The 23,030-nt window shown below is 59.7% G+C and overlaps 9 protein-coding genes and 1 non-coding gene across 10 annotated transcripts in view; 6 read left to right on the forward strand and 4 right to left on the reverse strand.

Annotated features, from left to right (window-relative positions):
• Positions 1 to 3,637, forward strand: part of SDRG_02609 (hypothetical protein) — a 10,037-nt gene extending 6,400 nt beyond the window's left edge. Inside the window, exons 6-9 of the mRNA XM_008608206.1 lie at positions 963 to 1,093; positions 1,146 to 1,553; positions 1,604 to 1,772; positions 1,822 to 3,637. Coding sequence (XP_008606428.1) covers positions 963 to 1,093; positions 1,146 to 1,553; positions 1,604 to 1,772; positions 1,822 to 3,551 — 2,438 coding nt within the window. The 3' untranslated portion in view covers positions 3,552 to 3,637. The remainder of the gene's footprint in view (positions 1 to 962; positions 1,094 to 1,145; positions 1,554 to 1,603; positions 1,773 to 1,821) is intronic.
• A 739-nt stretch (positions 3,638 to 4,376) lies between these two features.
• SDRG_02610 lies at positions 4,377 to 4,458 on the reverse strand. Its single transcript has one exon. It is a non-coding gene; the product is annotated as a tRNA-Leu (tRNA).
• Positions 4,459 to 4,882: 424 nt separating this feature from the next.
• Positions 4,883 to 5,920, forward strand: SDRG_02611 (3-deoxy-D-manno-octulosonate cytidylyltransferase; the record flags this gene model as incomplete). Its single annotated transcript, XM_008608207.1, has 2 exons — positions 4,883 to 5,340; positions 5,388 to 5,920. The coding sequence occupies 2 exons, from the start codon at positions 4,883 to 4,885 to the stop codon at positions 5,683 to 5,685; spliced, it is 756 nt and encodes a 251-aa protein (XP_008606429.1). The 3' UTR covers positions 5,686 to 5,920.
• A 390-nt stretch (positions 5,921 to 6,310) lies between these two features.
• Positions 6,311 to 9,512, reverse strand: SDRG_02612 (hypothetical protein). The gene is made up of 12 exons (XM_008608208.1): positions 9,273 to 9,512; positions 9,111 to 9,226; positions 8,818 to 9,060; positions 8,658 to 8,767; positions 8,324 to 8,612; positions 7,952 to 8,275; positions 7,848 to 7,907; positions 7,623 to 7,780; positions 7,410 to 7,571; positions 7,040 to 7,271; positions 6,552 to 6,994; positions 6,311 to 6,508 (listed from the first exon to the last, which is right to left on the reverse strand). Exons 1-12 carry the CDS (start codon positions 9,505 to 9,507, stop codon positions 6,343 to 6,345), a joined length of 2,538 nt encoding a protein of 845 aa, XP_008606430.1. The 5' UTR covers positions 9,508 to 9,512; the 3' UTR covers positions 6,311 to 6,342.
• Positions 9,513 to 9,657: 145 nt separating this feature from the next.
• On the forward strand, positions 9,658 to 13,191 carry SDRG_02613 (hypothetical protein; the record flags this gene model as incomplete). Its single annotated transcript, XM_008608209.1, has 12 exons — positions 9,658 to 9,790; positions 9,837 to 9,995; positions 10,042 to 10,067; positions 10,121 to 10,228; positions 10,276 to 10,374; positions 10,419 to 10,817; positions 10,863 to 11,087; positions 11,132 to 11,731; positions 11,781 to 12,041; positions 12,093 to 12,638; positions 12,684 to 12,886; positions 12,933 to 13,191. 12 exons carry the CDS (start codon positions 9,658 to 9,660, stop codon positions 13,189 to 13,191), a joined length of 3,018 nt encoding a protein of 1,005 aa, XP_008606431.1.
• A 43-nt stretch (positions 13,192 to 13,234) lies between these two features.
• SDRG_02614 (hypothetical protein) lies at positions 13,235 to 15,552 on the reverse strand. Its single transcript, XM_008608210.1, has 4 exons — positions 14,850 to 15,552; positions 14,623 to 14,779; positions 14,523 to 14,575; positions 13,235 to 14,478 (listed from the first exon to the last, which is right to left on the reverse strand). Exons 1-4 carry the CDS (start codon positions 15,539 to 15,541, stop codon positions 13,269 to 13,271), a joined length of 2,112 nt encoding a protein of 703 aa, XP_008606432.1. The 5' UTR covers positions 15,542 to 15,552; the 3' UTR covers positions 13,235 to 13,268.
• Positions 15,553 to 15,617: 65 nt separating this feature from the next.
• SDRG_02615 (hypothetical protein) lies at positions 15,618 to 16,030 on the forward strand. Its single transcript, XM_008608211.1, has one exon. It carries the CDS (start codon positions 15,633 to 15,635, stop codon positions 15,981 to 15,983), a length of 351 nt encoding a protein of 116 aa, XP_008606433.1. The 5' UTR covers positions 15,618 to 15,632; the 3' UTR covers positions 15,984 to 16,030.
• Positions 16,031 to 16,070: 40 nt separating this feature from the next.
• SDRG_02616 (hypothetical protein) lies at positions 16,071 to 18,162 on the forward strand. The gene has a single exon (XM_008608212.1). It carries the CDS (start codon positions 16,086 to 16,088, stop codon positions 18,102 to 18,104), a length of 2,019 nt encoding a protein of 672 aa, XP_008606434.1. The 5' UTR covers positions 16,071 to 16,085; the 3' UTR covers positions 18,105 to 18,162.
• Positions 18,163 to 19,239: 1,077 nt separating this feature from the next.
• SDRG_02617 (hypothetical protein) lies at positions 19,240 to 20,588 on the forward strand. The gene is made up of 2 exons (XM_008608213.1): positions 19,240 to 19,468; positions 19,522 to 20,588. Exons 1-2 carry the CDS (start codon positions 19,256 to 19,258, stop codon positions 20,539 to 20,541), a joined length of 1,233 nt encoding a protein of 410 aa, XP_008606435.1. The 5' UTR covers positions 19,240 to 19,255; the 3' UTR covers positions 20,542 to 20,588.
• On the reverse strand, positions 20,560 to 22,563 carry SDRG_02618 (hypothetical protein). Its single transcript, XM_008608214.1, has 11 exons — positions 22,454 to 22,563; positions 22,351 to 22,401; positions 21,932 to 22,302; positions 21,719 to 21,890; positions 21,522 to 21,674; positions 21,381 to 21,480; positions 21,230 to 21,335; positions 21,100 to 21,185; positions 20,836 to 21,051; positions 20,748 to 20,787; positions 20,560 to 20,702 (listed from the first exon to the last, which is right to left on the reverse strand). The coding sequence occupies exons 1-11, from the start codon at positions 22,536 to 22,538 to the stop codon at positions 20,586 to 20,588; spliced, it is 1,497 nt and encodes a 498-aa protein (XP_008606436.1). The 5' UTR covers positions 22,539 to 22,563; the 3' UTR covers positions 20,560 to 20,585.
• Between the last annotated feature and the right edge of the window lie 467 nt (positions 22,564 to 23,030).

Here is a 23,030-nt window from a genome sequence, read left to right on the forward strand (position 1 = left end):
TGCGGGTTTAGCTGGCTGCTACCGACCCCCATCGTGCTTCTCTGGGGCGTCTGGCTCGTGGGGGGCGGCCAGCGTCTGGTTTACTATCAATACGCCGCGCGGGGCCTCCGATTTAGCGCGGCGGCAGTCCACGATCCGTTGGCCCAAGGTCTGTACGTCCATGGGTCGCCTCGATTTTATGTCAAGTGCGAGTAGGCAAGGCGATCGCGCTGGCCCAGCGCAAGTCGTCGACAACGTCGCGTCGGCGGCTGCAGCGGTACATGAAGCTCGGCGCCATGTGGGCCGAGTGGCCGTCGCTCTCGTACACACCGCTCACGATCGCCTTCAAGGTCGCGGGGAGTCCGCCCTGGCTCAACCCGCTCTACTTTTCACTCAACTTTCCATTCGAAGTACGACTTTGTCGCGACCCGTGATGCGATCGCTTCGCTTTAGATGGAAAACATTGCGCTTGTGCTCTTGTGTGCCTCCAGCATCACAGCGCTTCGACTCACTAAGCGCTGTGCAACGCCTCGTACCACTTCTTCGTCTTCACCGACAGCGATGGCCGCCCGCGTCGACGTCTGGCTCAAAAAATACTTGTATCCAATCACATACGACGTGCTGTACATTCCGCTCATGTCGACGCTCGTGCGCTTGGCCACGTGTTCCGATGAGTTGACAACGATGGCGCTTCCGGACGGCACCACGTGTGCATGTATTGACCGCTTTGGCTACTTTTGGGTAGGTCCCCCAACCAGATCTCTCCAGATTTGTGTCATACTTGTAGACGGTCGGATTTGTGGGCTTTCTGCTTCTCTACGTTGCGGCGCTCCACTACAAATTGTACACGGAGCCACTGGCAACCACCATGGACTTCCGCTTCCAGACCAGTTTCCAGATCATCATGGTCATGGCCCGCACACGTACACTAACTAACCCTTCCCTATGTATTTCCTGGCCACTATTGTCCTATTGTGGTCTAGTCAACCCGATTGTATCCATGCTCGTCAGTCAACTCGATATTGAACATCACCCGGCGATCGGCAGCGGCATCGCCCTCGGCTTTCTACTCTGCATGACGCTGCTCTTTTGCTACAACTACAAGGTTCAGCCGGTATGAGTCTTTCAGCTTTGTGTCGATTCGACTGGAAAACGTTGTCATCTAGTGCATTGGCAGCGGTCGCCTGCCCAACAACATTCGCGCACTCACGTTCAGCAGCGCCATGTACGCGTCACTGTGCGTCCTCGCCTTTGTCGGTGCGTCGGCACCCATTCGTCATCTCTACTACGCGCTGACGCCACTGCCGCTGCTTTGGCTGGGCGTCTGGCGTCTCAACAATCGACGAGCATTGCAATTCCACATCCCCGACAAGAGCATCCTCGGGCTCTTGAGCGACGCGTCGTCGTCCGCATCGCGGGCTGTTGGCACAATCGCGGCACTCTACATGGACCCGTCCAAACTCCATGCGACGCAGTTGGCCGCGGTCGTGGACTCTATCGAGAAGATTGCCCAGGGCAAGGAGCTTCGTACACGCGTGCATGCACTGCGCATTCTGTGGTTTCTGCACCTCAAGGTACATTTTTGCTTGATGAAGACATGACAAATTACACCATACCCGAGTAGAGCTTTTGCAAGCAGCGCAGTGTCGTCGGTGAGCTGCGACAGGACATGATAGTACCGCCGGAGCTCTTTCTCAAAGACAAGGACAACAAAGACCGAAGTTCGCTGCCGCGTCGCGCCGGTACAAGCGTCGACAAGGCCATCAAGTTGCGTCGACATCACACCCAGCGCGGTACCTCTTCAATGAGAGGAACAAGAAGAGTCAATACCTTGGGTTGTAGACGCAGCACAAAGGACGTCTTCGTCCGTGACCGACCTCCACAGCAGCCGGTCGTCGCGACTCTGGAGCAACACGCTCTCGCTAGCCCGCTTAGTTGCGCCCAGCATGCTAGGCCGAGGTGGGTCGACGGCCGAGGTTGTCGGGGCCGAGTATGATGTGGCGCGTTTTGGTGGCAAACAGTGGATATCGCGGTCCGAGTCGGGGGCCGAGGCCGTCGCACACTGGACGGACGTCTTTGACATGGCCCTCAACATTCTCACGTCCGCCTGTGTTGCCCGGGACCGGTCGGACATGCACGAAATTGCATTGTTTCTGTTGCAATGGTACCAGACCCGGTACCTTCGACTTTCGAAACCGGTGTTTCTCCAAGTGCTCTCGGCGCTCTGTGCGTCGACGCATCTCAAGACAGCGGCCGATGCAACCCATTCACTGTTCGATGCAACGATGGCGGGACATCTCCCCCTTGGTCTCTGGCTCCGCAACGCGAGCTACCTGCAAGCTTTTAGCGTCGCACTCGATCATTCGAGTGAAGTGACCGTCCACAAGTGCGCAATGATCCTCACCCTTGTCGTGCAAGCCGCGGACGCGCAGACAAACCCGTTTGTGCTGGTGACCCCCGAGACCATTGACCGCATTCAACGTGGCCTTACGCGCTGGCACGCGGTGTATCGCATTTCATCGCTGCTGGAGGTTCTCTGTCTGCGCCTGGTGACGCTCGAGGTACACCACGAACGCAGCGACTTGGTTCGACGAAATTGGAAGCGCCAAGCAAGCGGCGTGGCCACGTGGCTCCAGCAGCTCACGCGGCGTCGCGTTCACGGTCACTCGGACGGCTCCGACCGGTCGGTGCTGCCGTCGCAGCGTCGTTCGGTGAGCCGTCACCACAGTATTGCGCGTGGGAAAAGCGACATCCATGCAATCCGGCTCGCCCGTTCGCCGACACTCTCACGCCGCACGAGCGCGGGGTCTGTGGCCCCCGACACGTCGTTCACAACCGCTCGGGCGTCTACACCGTCGTGCACGATCACGACGTCGTCCGATACGTCAAGCAAGCACAGCGTCTTGGCGCTATCCGCCAGTGCAATCCCGTTGGGCCTCGCGACGGAGAGGCTACCGCGTCACTCAAACCCAGGGTCAGCGGTCGGTATAACGCACGAAAAGCACGCTACACGCCGCCATGTGCCGTTGCTGGGACCTACCGTCGGTGCCCTTGCGGCTGCGGGGCCATCCGTGGCGTCGTTGCAAGCGGCAGTCCGTGACGATGCGGCGGCGGCGTCAACCCACACACCGTCGCCGCCAACCCACACACTGTCGATGTCATCGGTGGAACCGCCGCGTCCAAACGACTTGCGCGTCGATTATTTGCTAGACAACATGGCGCTCCGTTCCGTGTCGAAGCACGGCCGATGGTCGGGGTCGGACAAGTTTACGTTTGTGCCGCCGGCCATTCTCGCCGAAGTCGAACGCCGTCGGTCCACGCGGCGTCAGTTTCTCAGTCTTTTGCACCAAGCCGTTGGGTGCCAAGTGAACCAGCGCCCGCATGACTTTTGTGTCGCAATCTCCAACCTCGCGCTCCTCTACACGACGGCAGATGCGTGCGCTTTGGGTGACTTTCTCGAGACAGAGCTCTCGCCAGAGCTGCGGGCCTTTTTCCATATGCACGTGACACCCGTCTTGGCGCTCGCGACAGCGGCAACGAGCCGACGACGCCGATGGCCGTGGGGACGGTGAGTCGCATAAGTGCAAACAAACAAAAAACCTTCGCTCGCCACAGGGATTAGCGATCCACGTTGATATAGCTGACGGTTCAGACACTATTGTTGGCAGAAGAGTACAATGGAAGCAAAGCTGTGGGCTGGTCCAACGAGACGGTTGCGAGACGATGGGTTCCATTCCTTTAAACTGTGGCGGCAACCGAGCTGGAGACAGGCAAGACCTGAACGTATGCCGGTAGAGCCAAACGCGCTTTATAGCAGCCCACCGAATGACCTTTACGACTCCCAGCCACATTGTATCAACGTGGGTCGGGGTCTTCGGCTTGGCTTCGGCTCTACTACTAGAAGACCAGACGCCGGCCGCCCCCCACGAGCCAGACGCCCCAGAGAAGCACGATGGGGGTCGGTAGCAGCCAGCTAAACCCGCAGGTGGACCAGTCTGCTTTCGAGCATGTCGTGTTGGGCGATGCGTAGCACGTGGCCATGCTGTCGACGGCGGGCTTTTTTTTCAAAAACGCAACGTTTCGTGCTATTCTGATATTACTCGAGAAACAAGATTTACAGATTCTCAACTGTTCTGTGGGTATATGCATCAACCCAATGGGGCTGTGTTAACGATTTGAGAAAGCACGAACCAAGACGTAGACATCAATGAAGAGTTTTTCGGCAGTGTATGCCACACGTGTGGACTGTTGAATGCGTAAAAGCTGCCTACAGTGCCCCCGATAATGGGGGAATTACGCAGGGAGCGGCACAACGTCGTGTGTAGTGCTGAACGCAGAGTACAGGGCTTTCCACAGCAACGGTGACGTTGTTACTTCACTGATGAAATGGGCAAAATTGTCAGCGGCGGGATTTGAACCCGCGAGTGCGAACACACTAGAACTTGAGTCTAGCACCTTGGACCGCTCGGTCACACTGACCCCTTACGACATTGAGTGGAAAACGTTAAATTAGATGCGAATGTAGAGGTTCCAAACACCTTGGAGGCCTTACATCGCCATCCTCGTACTGCTTCTCTACGCCAAACTCATGTGATGACATTCGCATTGGCTGCTGCCCCAGAATAACCACTCGGAGTCAGCCAACAGAGTGCTATTTGACATTATTCATCCATGACCTATTTCCTATCTGCACCCTATACGAGTACCCCTGTCTCTGATTCATCGTCACTTAATATGGGACAGAAGGGTCGTGGTGTGCCACGCGGTACATGTACCATACGACATGTCCACCGGATGTCCAGCTATCGCCTGCAATGTCCCGGGCCAATTCCCGGACAGCAACACTGACGTATCCGGACATCCGGAAACGAGAGACCGACGTATCCGGGCATCCGGAAACGACATGAAGCTGCGCGCGGTCGGCATCATCCCGGCGCGCCTGCGCTCGACGCGCTTCCCTGCCAAGCCGCTCGCGCTCCTCTGCGGAAAGCCGATGATTGCGCACACGTTCGAGGCTGCGTCACGCGCCGCCAATCTGGACGCGGTCTACGTCGCGACAGACGCCGTCGAGATCGCTTCGCTCTTGCCGTCGGCGGCGATCCTCACGGACGCGGCGTGCGCCAACGGGACAGAGCGCGTGCTGCAAGCGCTCACTCGCCTACCGCAACCAGCTTCGCTCTGCGATATTGTGGTCAATATCCAAGGTGACGAGCCGGCCATCGACCCGGCACACATCGACCTCTGCGTCGCCGCGCTCCAGGACGACCCAACGTGCGTCATGAGCACGCTCATGGCGCCTGTCCGCACAGAGGCCGAAGCGCGGAGCTTCAACGTCGTCAAGGTCGTTGCCAACCACGAGTCGTAGGCGCCTATTACTTTTGTGCATGTGGAGATCTCGCTTGGCGTAGGCACGCCATGTATTTTTCACGCGGTCTCATTCCCGCGTCCAAGGATGATGCATTTGATCCGGCGCGGACCATGAAGCACATTGGACTCTACGCCTTCCGAACGTCGTTTTTAGTCGACGTCTTCCCGACGCTGACGCGCCACGAGCTCGGCGACGTTGAGGACCTGGAGCAACTGCGAGTGCTCGAGGCCGGCCACAAGATCAAGATGGTGGCAGTACCCAGTGCGCATCCCGGCGTCGACGTACCCGACGACCTTGCGACCCTCGAGGCGATTTTGTCCACAGATAAGTCGTGGTAGACAAACAGCGTTCAACTGTAGATATGGCGCCATTCCGAACACGTTGAAATGTGAGTCTGGAAGCGCAACAGAATCCAAGCCGAGCGCAACTAGTCGACGGTAGCGCGGGAATTTTTCAAAATGGCCCTGCCAGCCATCTACACCTAAATGCACACTGTCTAGTCACTCTGGCGTCCCAGTTGGCGCGAAAGCACTCCCAATAAGTTTGATTTCGTACAATAGAGCTTGCCAAAGAGTAGTCCTCGCCGCCGCCAAGCCGGTACCGGACCTCGTAGTCGATCTTGAGATGCCATGAAGCATCTTGTACTAGCGGCCAAGCCACCGCCGTTCAAATACGAGTACTCCAAGCACTGCAGCACCACGCACGTCGGAATTTCCGCCCATGCGACGCCCGTAGATTGAGTGCCAAAATGGCCAAGCACGATGCATTTGCTGTTGCGAACGCTGTTGCGAACGCTGGTTTGAACCTGCTGCAGCAACAGCAGCGCACGGTAGCTCGGGTATCTGCGAAAAGACTTTGGCTGGAGGATGTGACAGTCTTTTACCACACCAAGTGTCTTCGACTTCCGGTCCTCGTACGACAAAGGAGACGGGCAAAGTGCACGGTCAAGAGACCACATGGATACTTGGCATCATTGAACTCGTATAAATCGTAGATTATCGAAGTAAACTATCCAGTTTGTTGACGCTGGCTTTCGTCATGGGTCGTGTCGGCACGTCGACGCGCCAAATCGCGCGGAGAAGGTCGGGTGCGAACGCCTTGCGGTTCTCCATGAGGAACATCTCGAGGTCCGTTTCCGAGAGCAAAGCGAGCGCATAGTACCTACACCACACGTGTATCAACTTGATAGTAAGTTGATACGTACCGTTTGGCGCGCTGAAAGTAAAACGCGTCGCGACGCACGCTCGGGTACTTGTAGAACAAGCTCGTGAGCGACTGCTGGAGCGAGTTGAGGTTGCAGTGCATTTGAGCGACGCCACCGACCGAGAGCTTTGGGATGTTGGACATGAGGTGCATTAGGATGTGGCACACGAGCGAGTCGAGGCCGTCCAGCACGAGCGCGACCTTGTGCTTGCTCAGATACGGTGCCAAGCAATTTTCTTCGCAGCTCAAGAGCTTGGACGCGAGGCTTAGGACGCTTTCATTTGGTGCGCACGACGGGACCTCGGGTCCGTCCAAGGGTCCGCTGGCCACTTGGGTCATGTACGAGTAACACGCCAAGTGCAATTCGCGGCGTAGGAAGAAGAGACACTCGTCGGCCAAGCTGCTGCAGCGCCAGCTCGTCGCCTTGAGCGTGGCCACGAGATGCTACTCGCATGATCAAACCTCGTGCGTTGCAGAATCCAGTCATACAGCGTCGGCGTCGGCGGTACTCTTGCACTCACTGGCCTGCACGTGCTTGTCGAGGACGAGCGACACGAAATCACAGCAGCTGCTCAAATACGCCAGCATCGAGAGCTTGCTTGGATCCTGCACGAGCGACTTGGTGGTCCCGGGCCGCGTCCAAAAGTCCACATCCAAAAACTTAGCCTCGAAATCGAGCTCCTTGGCATGGAGCTCATCTCGCGGCGTGACCTTGACCTCGCTCTACGCACCATCCAGCTGAATACTTCAGCCAACGACTCGTCGTACGGGTGGCAACGACGTGCTCGTGGCTATTGGCACCGGGAGACTGTAGCTCACGCTGTACCGGTTCGTGAAACCCATCGGGTCTGCTGCGGACGGCGCTGCCGTGGCCGTGTCCGAGGGCGCAATCTTGGCCAGCGACTGGTACGGCACGCTGCCCTTGGCGGCTGCATACAACGGGGTCTGGTGCAGCAAACGCCCGAGCTCGCTCGCGCCAATGTTCATTTCGACCTGGTTGAGCGACCCGTCACAGATTTTGCTACCAAAAAGAAATGGGCAACTTGCAGTGAGCTCCTACAGGCAAGTATACCGGACGAGGCCCGCACAGTCCTCTGCGAACCGCCGGGCTGTGTTGTCGATCACATTGATCAGCTCTTGCGCCACGAGCGAGAAGGAGGGCAGCATCGCGAAGAGCTCACGCACGACAAGGACCAACGCGTGGACGTTGGGTACAGCATACATGGTATCCTAACCCATGTAATGTCAGCCGTCACTAGCATCATTTTCGGATGGATTGATAGATAGATAGCTATACCATGGGCATGGGCAAGGTAAACCCCGAGTCGCCGGCGCGCGATGGCGCCGCAAGCATCGCCTAGCGACAGCAATTTGGCTCGAATGACACAGGACACAAGGTACCGAAGCTTTGGCTTGGAGCTTGGGGAGCCAAATGCGTATAACAAACGGTCGCCAAAACACTTCGACAAACGAGACGCTACTGCAGAGCGTCGCCACGTGTTTGGAGAAGACGTGCACGTCCGGGAATATACGCGGCACGTGAAAGAGGCTCGGCGGGCACACGAGCGAGGACGGTGCCACGTCATGGGCGACTTGATTGTCGATCGGTCGCGCCTCAGTAGGAAAGAAACGGAAGAGGCCCACGTTGGTTGATGCGCCGGCGATCGGCGAGGTGGGGGTCGGCGCCACAGTCTCGGGGTCACTCAAATGCTGCACGAGCCACTCCTGCGCATCATTGCGTCAACACCACGATACGTACTGATAGCAATGCACCTCGAGGACGTGGAAGGCTTTGTGCACGATTTCGTCGAGCGGGTACAATGACCGCGACAACGTAGCGGCCAACGCGGCGTGGTGCCCGAGGCAGGTGGCGACAGCACCCAGCACAGTCTGCGAGCAGACTTGAAAGGTGCTGGCATGCGGCGAGCGGCCAAACCGCTCGTTCGTGTCGACAGTCGCCAGCGACGCGCGGCAGATCGAGCCGATGCGCTCGATGAGCGCCTGAAGCCGCAGCTCGAGAGAGGTTTTGAGCGAGCCAATGACTTCGGCTTCACGCGATAGCCTAACGAGTCGACGGTGGGAGCTATTCAAAAAGAGACATTCGCACCGCTGCACGCAGCGCGCGAGGTCGGCCAGCGGCGGTGCCGGCGTCGACGACGTCAGAGCGCCAAAGGCACCGATCGGCGTCGACGATTTCGCGTATTTGGCCCAGACGGCCTACATTAGTATATATATATGCAAAGCGCCACATACATGCAAGGACGAACCTCGAGATACAAGCCAGCCTCGAGGGCTGCGATCAAGTAGTCTTCGATCGTTTGCTTGCATTCCAGGAGGGCATGCCGCATGGTGGCCACGGCGCTAAAGACGACGAGCTTCTCGCTAAAGACGAGGTCAAAGGCGCGGAGGTAGACGTCGACGGCCTGGCCTGCGAGGCCCGCGTCCAGCGCGGCTTGAATTTTGACCGGCGCCAGCTCAATGTACTCGATGTCGTTGATGAGATCGATGACCTACACCGCGTCATGTAGCCGTGCGCGATACTAGTCATGGTCTGCGGCACCTTTTTGGCCTCGTACTTTTGTGAGAGGAGGTCGTGGAGGTTCTTGGTCTTTGCCGTCAAGATGGCCTTGCCCTCCATGCTTCGCTTCTCGACCTCGAGCAGTCCCGCACGCGCATCTAAGAGTCCGCATACTACCCGACATCACGTAGCAGCAAGCCGTACCTTGCAGCTGGTGCGCAATCCCGGCAAACTTGCCGAGGCTGGCATTAAAGTTGGTGTAGTTGGCGTCCACGACGCTGGCAATCTCCATGTCGGCGAGCTCGCGGTAGTGCGACACCGTGCGGAGCTGCTCGGCGCGGGCGTCGTCCGTCGCCGAGACGATATAGCGCAGCATGTACTTGGTCGCGCTAAACTTCTTCTCAAAGAAGACGCGGTCGATGGCCTCGGACGCCTTCATGGTCGTAATTGCCTGTTCAAGATCGCAACAAGTCACACTACCCGTCGTTCTGTAAATTAGTGTACGAACATTGGCGTGTCGCACGAATACACTATTTCGGATTGTCGCCGTCCGCCGAAGACCAGCCCCAGACGTCCGACGACGACGAGAATGAGTATGTTGGCCGTGCGTAGCAGCTTCCGCACCCAGCGCATGCGATGGCTCCACACCGCCAAGACGACGCGCCGCAGCTTCTCCCATGCGGCGCCCTTCCTGGACCACGCTCATCGCCACAAACGACTCGGTGCGCCAGCGCTGTCACATCCTGTCGCGTCACAAAGATCGCGTAGGCCTTGGCCTCCTAAGCGGTCTTGTCTGCGTCGGCGTCGCGCTTCAGGCCAACGAGCGCAACAAGGCGTCTCTTCTCGAGGCGGTGCCGAGCGCGACCGAGGCGGCGCGACCGGACGCCAACTGGAAGCAGACGCTCGAGCGCGTCGTGCCTGCGATCGGTACGCCGCCGCCTTGCCACCGTCGTGTCTCAACGTGCTCGTGTAGTCTCACTAAAGCTCAACTCGCCCAAGGTCGATGCATTGCTACTTGGGTCTATGCGTCGTCGTCTCATGCGTCGAGGTAGTCGTTTGACACGGAAACACCGGGCAACGGATGGGCCACGGGCTTTGTCGTCGACGCTGAGAAGGGCATCATCCTCACCAACCGCCACGTCGTCGGCGCGGGTCCTGTCGTACGCACCTCGCTCTTGCGAATCGCTTCATCATGACGCTATGTTAGGACGCGGAAGCCATTTTCCAAAACAACGAAGAGGTGCGCGTCGTTCCCATCTATCGCGATCCTGTCCACGACTTTGGCTTCTTCCGCTACGACCCCAAGGTACGTGATGACGGACCTGCTGTTTCTAGGCACGATTCGGCTAGGACGTCCGTCACATGGCGGTGCCGTCGCTTCGGCTCTGCCCCGAAAAGGCGACCGTCGGCACCGACATTCGCGTCGTCGGCAACGACGCGGCCGAGAAGCTCGCCATCGCGTCGGGCACGCTCGCGCGTCTTGACCGCGAATGCCCCAACTACGGCTTCAACACGTACAACGACTTCAACACGTTCTACTTCCAAGCTTCCTCCGGCACGAGCGGCGGCTCGTCCGGGTCGCCGGTGCTCAACGGCGACGGCGACGCGATCGGGTTGAACGCCGGTGGCAAGATGGGCACGTCGGCGTCATACTACCTCCCGCTCGACCGGGTCAAGCGCGCGTTCGAGCTCCTCCAAGCCGGCGCCGACGTCCCGCGCGGCACGATCCAAACTGTGTTTCAGCACAAGGTATCGTCCATGAAAATGGACAAGTTGTCATTTCTGTACATGCAGCCCTTTGACGAAGTGCGGCGGTTGGGGCTCCCGGCAGCGACCGAAGCGTCGGTGCGACAAGCGTTCCCGACGGCCAACGGCATGCTCGTGGTCGCCGAAGTCCTCCCGAGCAGCCCGTGCGGCGACAAGCTGCAGCCCGGCGACGTGCTTTTGCGCGTGAACGGCCAGCTCCTGCACGAGTTTGTGCCGCTTGAAAGCGTGCTTGACGACGCTGTCGACGCTTCGGTACGTCGTTCGACAGTCGTGTACACCGGTTGACGTCCATGCAGGTCCGCCTCGAGCTGGACCGCGCCGGCGAGCTCATCACGGTTGACGTGCCGGTCCAGGACCTCCACGCGATCACACCGTCGCGGTTTTTGGACGTCGGCGGCGCGACGATCAACCCGCTCTCGTACCAGCAGGCGCGCAACCACGTGCTCGCGCCGGGCGCGCCGTACGTGGCGGACCCAGGGTACTTTTTGCAGCGGTCGCGGATTCCCAAAGGCGCTCTGTTGCTGTCTGTCAACGGGACGCCGACGCCGACCCTCGACGCGCTCAAGGACGTGCTCTTGCTCTGCCCGGACAAAGCCCGGCTGGTTGTCAAGTACAAGCATTTGGCGAGCAAGGTCGAGAAGGTCGAGGTCGTGCACGTCGATCGCCGCTGGTTTCCATTCCAAGAGTACATTCGCAACGATACGACGGGCGCGTGGACTTGCACGAGCCTCGACGGCGCGCTGCCGCCGACGTCCGAGCCAGCGCCGGTTGGGTCGACGTCGATTTTGCCCGGGAAAAACTTTATTGAAGGGGCACTCGCGCCGTCGCTCGTCACGATCGAGTACGACCGACCGTTTTCCATCAACAGCCAAAACATGGCCAACTACCGCGGCACCGTACGTCCATTCTACAATCGTTGTCGCAGTAACTCGGATCTGGGACTAGGGTCTCGTGCTCAGTGCGGAGAAGGGACTTGTTGTCGTCGACCGCAACACCGTCTCGGACCGCCTCGGAGATGTCATGGTGACGTTTGCGAACACGCTTGTCGTACCCGGGAAGGTCCGCTTTGTCCACCCGGTGCACAACTTTGCGATCGTCCAGTACAACCCGGCCCTCATTGGCGACACGCCCGTGCAGTCGGCGACCGTGTCGCGCACGCCGCTGCAGCCGTCCGACCCGGTCTGGCTCGTCGGGCTCATGAGCGGCGTACGACGTTTTCTTGACAACTTGACACATTGATACACTTCGATCGGGTAGATTGGCCGGAGCTCGTGGTCGGAGCTCGTGTCGCGCGAGACACTGGTCTCGAGCGTCAAGTGGATCGCACTGCCGATGCCCAACCCGCCGCGGTACCAGGAGCACAACCTCGAGATGGTCGCGCTCCAGGACGTGGTCAACACGGAAGGCGGTGCGGTCTGCACGCCGTCGGGGGCTGTCTCTGCGTTTTGGGCGTCGTTTTCGTTTCAGCAGCAGCGCGGTCCGACCAAAGTCGAGTCGCAGTTTACGCGGGGCATTCCCATGGACATCATCTTGGACAGCGTCGCACCGCTGCTTCGCGGCGAGGCGTCGCCCAAGCTCTTTGACCTTGGCGTTGACTTCGAGCACATTAGCCTCGCCAAAGGCCGTGAACTCGGCATGGACGAAGCGACCGCGAAAGCGCTCGAGGGCCACGCGCCAGAGCGCCGCACCATCTTGTCGGTCGGGCGTCGCTGGGGCGGCACGGACGCCTCGGCCCAGTTGCGCAACGGCGATGTGCTCGTGGCTATCGACGACCGCGTCGTCACGTCGTTCCGCGAAGTCGAGGTTGCTCGCGTTTCCGCGGCTTCTATCTGAGACCTATGACTCTAGATTGCGACGCAAAAGGAGTCGGTGCAAGCGACCATCGTGCGTCAGGGCAAGCGCATGGAGCTGACGCTCAAGACCGTCCACCTCGAGAGCTGGGAAGTCGACCGCATCGTGTTTTGGCAAGGCCTTCTTCTCCAAGTGCCGCCGCTCTCGGTGGCGTCGCAGCGCGAAATCTCGTCCCGCGACGGCGTCTACGTTTCGTGCCGGTACACGATTGTCTAACTTTTGGGTGCGTGTCTCAGCGAGGGTTAGGTATGCGGGGTCGCCGGCCGCGCGGTACGGTCCGCCGCCCACGAGCCGCATCTGCGAGCTCGACGGCGTCCCGATCTCCAACCTCGACGACTTTGTGCGCGTCGTGACAGCGAAATCAGCGACCGCCACTTCGATCCGCGTCAAGTACATGGATCTCGGCGGCAAAATGCACCTGACGACGCTCAAGCTCGAGCCGACGTTCTGGCCGACGAGCCAACTCTCGTACCGCGACGGCGACTGGCAGCGCCAGAGTTTGTGAGACACTTTGGCACTCGTGCAACGATAACGCGGACAAGAACACAAGACACAGCAAAATGAGGCTCGTGGACCAATGGGTTACGGGGTCGCTGCCCACGCAATGGCATAGTCGTCGGCGTCACCGTCGTCGTCGTCGTACGCGTCGGTACGGGGCATGTAAAGAGGGGCCTGCAAGAGGGCGTATGCGCCCGCCTCGGATGCCTCTTGGACTTGGATGGGTTCGTGGAAAAGGCAGCACAGCTTTTGCACCGTACCGACTTCGTCGGCGATTCGGCCGTCGTACAGTGTTTTGCAGTGCTGGATCTCGGCCAAAATGACTTGGCGCTGCGTGTCCAAGTCCAAGTCGAAAAAGGTCAGTGGCGCCGACGCGGGCGGTGCCGAGGGGACCACGGGGGTGGCGACCGCTGACAATGGTCGCAGCACCCGGCGCACGCTTTGTTCGAGCACGTGGCGGACGTAGCTGGCAACGGCCCGGCGTGTCGCCCGCTGGCGGCGCTCTGCGTTCATCTCGTAGGCCATGGACGCCAGCCCCTCGTCGTCCATATCTGCAAGCTCGGCCTGCTGCCGCGGCGACGGCGGCTGGAACGGCGTCGCGCTTGGGCCTTTGGCCAGCACGTACACATCGGCTTCGTACGACGCGGCCAGGAGGTCCGAGCGGCGCTTGGCGGCGTGCAAGCTCACGTACGCATTGTCCACGTGGCCAGAGAGCGCGCTCTTGCGACGGAGCCGGAGCTCCGCCATGCCCATGTTCATCTGGCCTCGCTTGGCCTTGATGCGAGTGCTATGGTCGCGGTAGACGCAGTTGCCGCCGAGACCTTGGAGCACCTGGACGACCGCAGCCATGACGCGCTTCTCGAGGTTGGTCGCTGCAATGTGCGTCGCGATCGTCACGTCTTTCGGTACCCGGAGCGCCTCTGCGGTTTTGGAGATCGTGAGGAAGCTCTGCGCTTGCACCGAGCACGTCTGGTGGTGCGTGATCCACTCGGTCACGAGCGCCTTGTGCCGGTTCGACGCCAGCGTCGCGAGGGCTGTCGCCAGCGTCGCGTTGCGCTGAGCGGCATCTATCGACGTGTGCACGAGACCGAGCTGGTCCGTCTCGAGCCGGAGCCACGCAAAGGCCGCATACGCGATCGAGAGCATCTCGCACGCCATGCGAATGTGAAACACGCTGCCGGTGCGCGACTTGGCTTCAGCGATCGCCACCGAGGCTTGGCGCAGCGCCGTGTTGGCGGCGTGGGCTGCAAACGACTTGACCACGTGCTCGGGGGCCAGCGACAAGAGCACAAAGCTACGTTCCAACGTCGATTTGCGCGGATACATGGTGGATGGTACCGGTCGCGATCGCTTTGGCTCTGGGTCTCGTCCTCGGTGCGCGCGTAGCTCGTCTACCTGCCGCGTGACGACGACGAAGGTGGAATAGGACCACGAAGACCTGGTTTTTGATCTCAAAGAGCGTCTGGAAGTGACCGCACGCGCGCGCTAAGTCGACGACCGCATCGTCGTAAAATTGCAGCGTGACATTCTTGAGAAAGCACTGGATGTAGCGGTCGCCAAGGGCCCGCGCGCCAAAGCAGCGGTAGACCCAAGCCCTAGCATGGTCCGTTCGTAATCATACTAGCTCCACTATGGAAACGTGGATGAATGGATGGAGGGACGTACGTCTCGGGATCGCCGATCGCCGCGTACTCGGCCGCGAGGCGCGCGACGGTGAGGCACGCCGTGTTAAAGTCGTCGTCCGAGAGAGAGCTCTTGAGTGTTTTGCCCGTCTTTTCATGCTTGGAAAGCTGACTCGCGAGTCCGTCCACTTGCATTTTGGCCAAGGCAAATTGCCGCGTGTGCTTGCGGTCCATCGTGGCAATCGACGGGATGTATTTGGGGCGGTCCTTGGCGAGCGGCAACGACCATGCTTGCTTGGCGCGCGGTGACGTGGGGGATGTCGCTTCTGCATGAGGTTTGGGCTTGGGTGGGGACCTCGGCTTTTGTGGGGACCTTGGCTTGGTCGGTGACCGGGGGGCCGTGATGGACAACGTGTCAAACTGGATCTTCTTTGGCGGACTCGTGAGTGGCGTTGGAAGGCGCGGCGACGGCCGCGACGGCAGCGCGGGTCCATGGCTCGTACGCTGCGAAATGATCTTTGGGAAAGGCTGCGCATATGGGCACGGCCGGTTTGCGTTCTGCTTGAGAACTTGGTAGGATTGCGGGTCAGCGATATCATAGTCGTAGCGAATGCTGTCAAGCACCACACGGTGGTCCAATACAGACGCCGCCCCGAGCTTGACAGCATTCCACTTGACTTGGCCGCCGCCCGAGTTGCCGACCAGCGCGACGGCCGACGGCTTGCGCTGGGTCATGTTGCCTTTTGTTCTATATTGAGCGGCGACCAATCACGGCGCACCAACGAACCGTCGCTGCCCAATCGGCATCAAGCAAAAAGTATCTTGCATGGCGTGCACGTCGTGCGACGCATTGCGCAGCGCGCTGGTGCACTCCAAGACCGCGCTGGCGGCGACAACCTCTGAGCTCGCGGCGCTTCGGGTTCACACCGAACAGCGTCTGCCCGATCTGGGCGCCTACCGCCTGTACGTTGTCCACGCCCGCAGCCAAGTGCGCGCGTTGCAAGCGCAGCTAGATGCGGAGCGCGCGCTCTCAGACGAGCTGCGTCGTGAGCTCGTGACGTACAAAGCTGCTTCGTTGGCACCGATCGAGACGCGCCCACGGCACGACTCGTTGCTCTCGTCCGTCGCGGCGCTCGAAGCGACCATTGCTTCGATGGCGTCCGACCACAAACCGTAACGACAACATATTGTCCTATAAAATACACAAAGATTACGTGGTGCGTATTTTTAGCGCTGGGCAATGTTTTAATTAGACGGTGTGAAACTTCTTTCCCAGAGGATGGCGCGTCGCACGTGGCTGCCACTGGCGGTCGTCGCGGCGGCCGTGAGTGCCGATCTCCTCCTCGGCGTCCTCGTGCCGTCGCTGAGCGACACGCAGCTGCAAAACGCAGTGCACAGCGCTATCGCAGACGCAAGTGCTGCATTCCTCTTCAACCAGTCAGTGACGCCCATATTCCTCGAGACGCGCTGCTCGGACGCGGGTGCGCTCGCCGCGTGGCGCCATCTGCCCAACGTCAGCGCCATTTTGGGGCCGATTTGTGCGGCGTCGTCGTGCGCGCTCGTCGACTCCCTCCTCCAGCTCGAGCGCCCGGCGGTCGTGCATGTCAACTACGGCTGTAGCAGCTATTCCTGTGCGTCTGGTGCCAGTGCGACAACGTTGCAGATCGCACCGAGCGATGAGCACAAGCTCCGCGCCGTGGCCGCGCTTGCATCCCACTATGGTCAGTCGAGTGCAGAGATCGCGTACGTCATTTCGACGTCCAGCTCGTTTTATCCGCTGTTGCCGCTCTTGTTGAATGCCAGTGCGGGGACGGCGAGCCTGCTCTACGTGTACGACACCCCGTCGTCGCTCAGCAGCGTCTTGACGCTCGTGCAAACGACGCAGCCCCAGCTGTCGATGCTGGTTTTTGACGGCGCCGAAACGTCACCAGCGTCCAACGTCGCGTTTGTTGCGGCCGCCAACACCATCTTTGCCGCTACCGTCGGTCTCGTCTTTGTGGGCTTGAGCATCGACGTCAAGATGCTCAAAATGGTGTCACCAACGCCCTTGACCATCACCGTGCTCTCCATATCGATGCCCTCTTTGAATATTGCGACTAGTAACGTTTCTCTCGGGCCGCCATTGTCGTGGTCATCCGCCTCGATCGCGACCTCATCGACAACCTCAACAGTCAATCTCTTGTTCGACGCCACATACGCGTACCTGCGGTACCAAGCCAATAATGACGTGTCGTCGTCCGCGCCGTTTCTCGGTCGGACAGGCCTCGTGACGTATTTACCCGGCACATACATGCGAACCCCGGCTTTTGACCTGCACGTGCTCGTCGCTAGCACGCTCGCGACGGTCGGCAACTTTAGCTACCAAAAAACATCCGGAAGTATGGTCTACACGCCGATTTCAATCAACTTCAACTGGGCGCCCGTCACATGGTCCGCGACAAATTCGTCGTCGCTCTTGCCGTACGGCCCCGCAGTGCTCGGCGTGATTTGCATTCTGAGTGCGTGCAGCTTTATCTTGCTCGTGCGCATGTTCTTCTCGCAGAGCTGCCTCGCCGCGCGCGTCTTTACGGGCTTTTCCAAGCAGGAAAAAAGCGGAATCGAAGACCCGACGCAGACGCAAATGGTGGTCACGAACCTCGAGAAGCGCGCGGCCGAGCGCCGCGTCCAGCTCGTGCTCGGCCTCCAAACGCTGCTGGACATGACACAGCTCATTACGGAGCTAATTGCGTACTTTGTCTACGTCATGGTGTACGACACCAATGTCGTGCGCATCGCGCTCTACTCGATAGGCCTCGGCGTCGAACTCGCGTCGCTCCCGTCGCTCCTCATGCTGCGCGTGCCCATCTTTTTCCGCCACTCGCCGTGGGCGTGGGTGCTCAACACGATCAAAATCAAGCCGACCGAGACCGGGCCGGCGCTCGGCCCCGGCGAGCCGTCCGTCATGATCCGAAAGCACGTTCATGGACGGCAGAGCATGGTCACGACACTGGTCGCGCTCCAAGTGTCGCTGGGGCATTTGCAGCAAGAGCATCTCGAGGTGGCCAACTCGCTCCTCCGCCTCTGGCTCCAGGAAGTCCCGCTGCTCTGCCTCAACATTTACTATGTGTTTGCGTTCGACAGCAGCGTGCAGTACCGCACGTCGATCGTCGTCGCTTGCTGCGTCGACTTTGTCGCGCTCGGGTTCAAGACGCACCTCGTTCACCGCCTCACCGAGCTCTACGTGGCACAACGCGGCGTGCACTTTGACATTCAAATGGCCAAGCTCGAGTCCAAACAGCGCCGGTCGTCGTATACTTAGTCGTCCTATTTCGCGTTGTCAACATTCGGTTTGTCAAGAAAATATTGTCTCTAGTCCACTCGTATCGTCGAGGCGAGTGAGCAGACTGCAGTCGTAGGTGTAGGGTCCGTTGAGCGTTTCATCCGTGACGTGGCAGCACGAGCGTCCGAGGTTTTGGCGGCACTCGCGAAATCGAGGACCGCGGCGCAACAGTGTCTGAGCAGGCATACGACAAGCGAGAGATGTACGGAATCATGCCCTCGCACCGTCAAGGTCGCTAACCTCCATGCAGAATGTATGGCGCACGTTGGTTGGCCAATAATGTCATGCAGTGCCATGACGACTCATCGTGCCGGACCCCGTCGACAGGGTTGCATCATGATTTCAACCCCGTACGCAAACGTACGACGACCTGCACCAAGGACTGACATTTTTGTTCACGAAACAGCGCGCTTGCTCGTCTCTGTCGCAGATCCCACAGCCTTTTGCGGAATATTATCGCATCCAGACAAGCCGTCCGCGGATGATTCCTAAACTATGTGCTTGTCCTACCGGCACTGGCTAGCCTCGAGAGCATGTATGTACTTGAACCATTCGCCACGAGCGGCTGCTATCGACCTGCACTCTGGGTTGTGGACATTTCTGTCACACAGTACACGTGTACTCACACATAGCGCCCTCTCATCTGCCCTCTCATCATCATCACGATCTCCTACTGCGTAGTATTGCGCTCGCACAACCGTACGTCAACTGGAAGATACATGCATCTGGCATCTCGCCAATCTTGTCGCCACGAAGGATCTCCTCCTTCGGATGGCGTCAACAAAGGACGATTCCGAAATAGTTGAAATAATTTCATTTCAACAATTCCGAAAAGCAAACATGTACATCACGGTAAATAGTCGGTGAGCGACGGCTGCGACACGACTTGTTCATGGCGCCGAGCGACTTCGCGCATGTTGACTTTCGGGGCGCTTCGCGTGATCGACACGCTTGTGGCGGCGACCGGCTTGCGTCATCCGATTCAACATAGGTGTCGCAGTCGGCGTTGTGATTGGGTACGATACATGAGAACGCTTGTGATTGGCCAACGCACTGCTGGCCAGCATCCGGATACCATGGACGCAACGCGCCCGGATACGATATTTTGGTTTTTATTCCGCCGAACACGCATGACGGCCTCCCAGCGCCGCCTCTCGCGCATGTCGATCACGATCCCGCCGCCGGTGCTGTCGCCGACGCGCGACTCGGAGCTCTCGACCCGCTTTTCCTCCGGTCGGCTCTCGACGCTCTCGGCCAAGGACGCGTCCGACGACGACGTCGCCAAGGCCTGTGCCACGTGCCACGAAAAGTTTACCGTGTTTCGCCACCGCTACGCCTGCCACGTACGCTCGTCTGCTTATATCAACGGTCCATCATCTCATACATTTGTGTCTAGTACTGCAGCCTTGTCGTCTGCCGCAAGTGCTCGATCGCGCTCCGCGACGTGGGCGCTGACGCGGTCTTGCTGCCAACGCCGACGATCTCGGAAGCCGACGACGACCGCCACCACTCGGCGCCGAACGTCTTGTCACCGCCCATGTCCCCGCACTCGGCGAGCGACACGTCGCATGACTCGGCGCTCCTCTCCATGTCGTCGCGCTACAGCACGTCGTCAAACCCGTCGCCGTCCGGCCATCACCGGCTCCGCGAACGCTGCTGCAAGGGCTGCTCGGTCTTTACGTCGACGTCCAAGCCATCGAAAGAATGCCAGCTCTGCCACGACCCACTCACGCTCTTGAAGAAGAAGACCAAGTGCGCGATTTGCCAGCGATTCGCCTGCAAAAAATGCGGCGACGACGTCGACCCGACCGCATATGACCTCACGCCCGACGACCTCCCGCCGTCGTCGACCGCGTCGACCAAGAAGAGCAAGAAGGCGACCAAGGCGGAGCCCATCACTGCGTGGGTCTGCACCGAGTGCACTTCGGGGCACAACGCCGCAAAGGAACGGCGTCTGGCGCACTGCCACGTATGCAAATCGAAGTTTCACCACTTTCAGCGCAAGTGCACATGCCATGCGTGCAAGCAGCTCATGTGCCTCCAGTGCTCGTTTGTGCTCGACGGCCCACTCGCCCCCGCCCCCGAGGCCACCGGTTCGATCCTCCACGACGTCCGCGAGTGCAAGCCGTGCCATGAAAAAGCGCTTGGTATCAAGCACGCCGCCATGGCCCGAAGCGTCCCCACGTCGTCGTCGGCGCTTGGCGTCTCGCTCCAGTCAGCCTTTGAGTTTACAAAGGCGGCTAGGTCGTCGGCCCTCGGCGGCACGCTGCACACCTTTGAGCGCAACTGCGCGATCGTGCTCATGCTCATCGGGTCTGTCACGGTCGTTCTCGCACTCCTTGTCGCGTACTACGTCTGCTTTGCCGCCGTGGTCCCGGAAGAATGGGTCCTCAGCCACTACGCCCACGAGCCATGATTATCTATATTAACAAACTAGGCAATAGACATTCGATTTACTATTTAGTTAGTGCGCGCTACCGTGTAGACCCAGCGATGACCGTTGCTCTCAAGGTCGTACGTGTATCTCGCACACGCCATCGGCCCGGACGAGAGCGCGTCCAGTGTTCGGGCGACGGCCTACGCAACGCGTCAGCCTGTTGACACGAGAATGCGCATGCATACCAACGCCACGTCATCGATGCGGGTCGACGGGTGCACGTAACTAGACGTATCAAGTTGATACTATCCCAAGAACCCAGGTGTGTCGTACATGGAGAGGGCGGCGAGCGCTACAAGGTCGGCGCGCGAGCCGCCACTTGGCGGCAGTCGTGCGAGTGCATCTCGGGTGATGTTGATCCAGCCCACGGACGCCGCTGGCGGAAGGTCGGGCACGGCCACCAAGAGCGATGCGTCGTCGACGGGGCTGCCGTGCACGGGCAACAACGGCCCGACCGACGTTTGGTGCCCACTCGCCATGTCGTAATACCTACAGCCACCGCGTTCGTACTACGTCGAGGCGCATGCAGCGTCGTACGTAAAGGGCATGCTAGGCTTGCTGTAGCGCTGGCGGTCTTGCGCGTGGTACATGGCTTGCGATGGACGTTCGGTCTGCTGTGTCTTCTACAAGAGACCAGTTGCGACGTGGCTTTGTATCAACTTGATACCTCGGCCGTCTTGAACGTGTACGCGGGAGGCGTCGGCGCGCTGTCTTCTTCCACCCGCGGCCGCTTGGGCACTCCCTTGTGGGCCCGAGCCACGCGCAAAATGGCCCTGTCGTGTCCATGAGACGTGGCAAATCGCCAAAGAGCCGTGTACGCGTGGGGTTGCAAGCTCGGGTCCACTTCGGTCAACGGCGAGCGGAAGAGGCGCTCGAGGTGCAAGAGGCGCACCGACTCGTCCATGCTGTCTTGCGCATCTGGTGGGCATCATTAGCAAGCACGACTCGGCGCTGTCTACCTTGTCGCCATGTAAACGTCTCGCCGACGGGATCGAACGCCACAGACGGAACGTCCCAGCCGTGGGCGCCGCCCGCAAACGCGGTCGAAACTATCGGCTGGGACAGAAACACGAGGGCGCTCTCAATGTACAGGCGCGGCGTCAGCTCGGGCACTGATTTTCGCTGTGAGAAATGCAATGGCTGACGGGACGCGTACCGTTGACGCCGTCCAAGGCCGGGGTCCACGCGTGCTCCGCCAGCAGCATGTCGCAGATATCGCTTGCGGTGCGCGGTATCGTATGCAGTGCTGAGCGAATCGCGAGAAAGAGCGACGGGGCTGACGGCCGGATCTCGTCGATGACGGCCGGTGCGGAGGCAGGTAGCGCCATCTACGCGCCGTGAGCCGCGCGGCAAACCATGGAGATTGTACCGGTGTCGAGAGTGCTTGCTCGTCCAGCGACATGGGCTCGCGCAGCAGCTGCGCGCGGTGCGAGAGGATCGAGGCGGTGATTGACGACGCGTACTCAGTGCGCGCCCACTCGAACGCGACCCGCTCGTCCCGGATCCGCGCGCTGCGTGCGGCGCTTGGAAAGCTGAACCGCGTAAGCAGGTTGCCAAAGTTGACGTTGGCGCCGGCAAGAAGCTGCCGCACGTTCTCGGCGGCCGCGTCGTCGGACGACAAGCCCCACCAGCCACTCAAGTCGGGCAGCGTCGGGAGCAAGCTTGCACGCTCGGCCGGCGTGAGCCGCATCCACATGTCTGGCGGCAGCAGCGACAAGAGGTTTACAGGCGGCGCTTCAACTAGACACGTTTCCATGAACTGCAGTGGTCGTGGCAGTAGGCGTGTACCGCCAACGTCGTCGGCTGCCAACGGCCGACAGGCAGGCAATGTCACGAGCGCTAGATAGACAGCGTCAGTCTGCGCATCGAATGCTTGCGTAGCATGACGTACTCGGGACACGCGCGCGGAACGGGACGTCCATGTCCACGTCCGAGTCCGAGTAGTCCGAGTCCAGCGGCTTGGTGTCGCGGGCCATCGCGGCCTCGAAAAAATGGCGAAATCTTAGCACTGCGGAATTGTATTATTATCATTTCCCACCCACAGATTTCCCACAGTGGTTTTCACGTGTTCATGTGAGAAATAAAACCACACAGAGAGAGCTGATGGCGACCCACCCTCCCACCCTGTCAATGTGATCGTTGTCGGTATTTCCTCGCAGACGGCCGAGCAGATTTGGGGGGTAACGAATGTATTGGTGCCCCGCCTGCCCAGTGGTGGGCGAGGTGGGTTAGCTAATTTGCTACGGGCTGCAAAAGGCGGAATGATCAGAGCGAGCGGGACCGCTTGTTTCGCTGCTTGGACTTCTGTGTTCTGTGCTTCTGTGCTTCTGTTGTTCGTGACTGCTCGTCCCATCGCGCGGAAAACCTCTTTCTCTTCTTGAAAATGGTCCTATTGTCGGTACCGGTAGCGACGACCTATGGACACCGGTCGTTTCCGTGGCGGCTGTGTAATCAGGATATTCGTTGTC

This window comes from Saprolegnia diclina (genome assembly GCF_000281045.1).
Source record: "Saprolegnia diclina VS20 unplaced genomic scaffold supercont1.6, whole genome shotgun sequence".
Classification (NCBI taxonomy): domain Eukaryota; phylum Oomycota; class Saprolegniomycetes; order Saprolegniales; family Saprolegniaceae; genus Saprolegnia; species Saprolegnia diclina.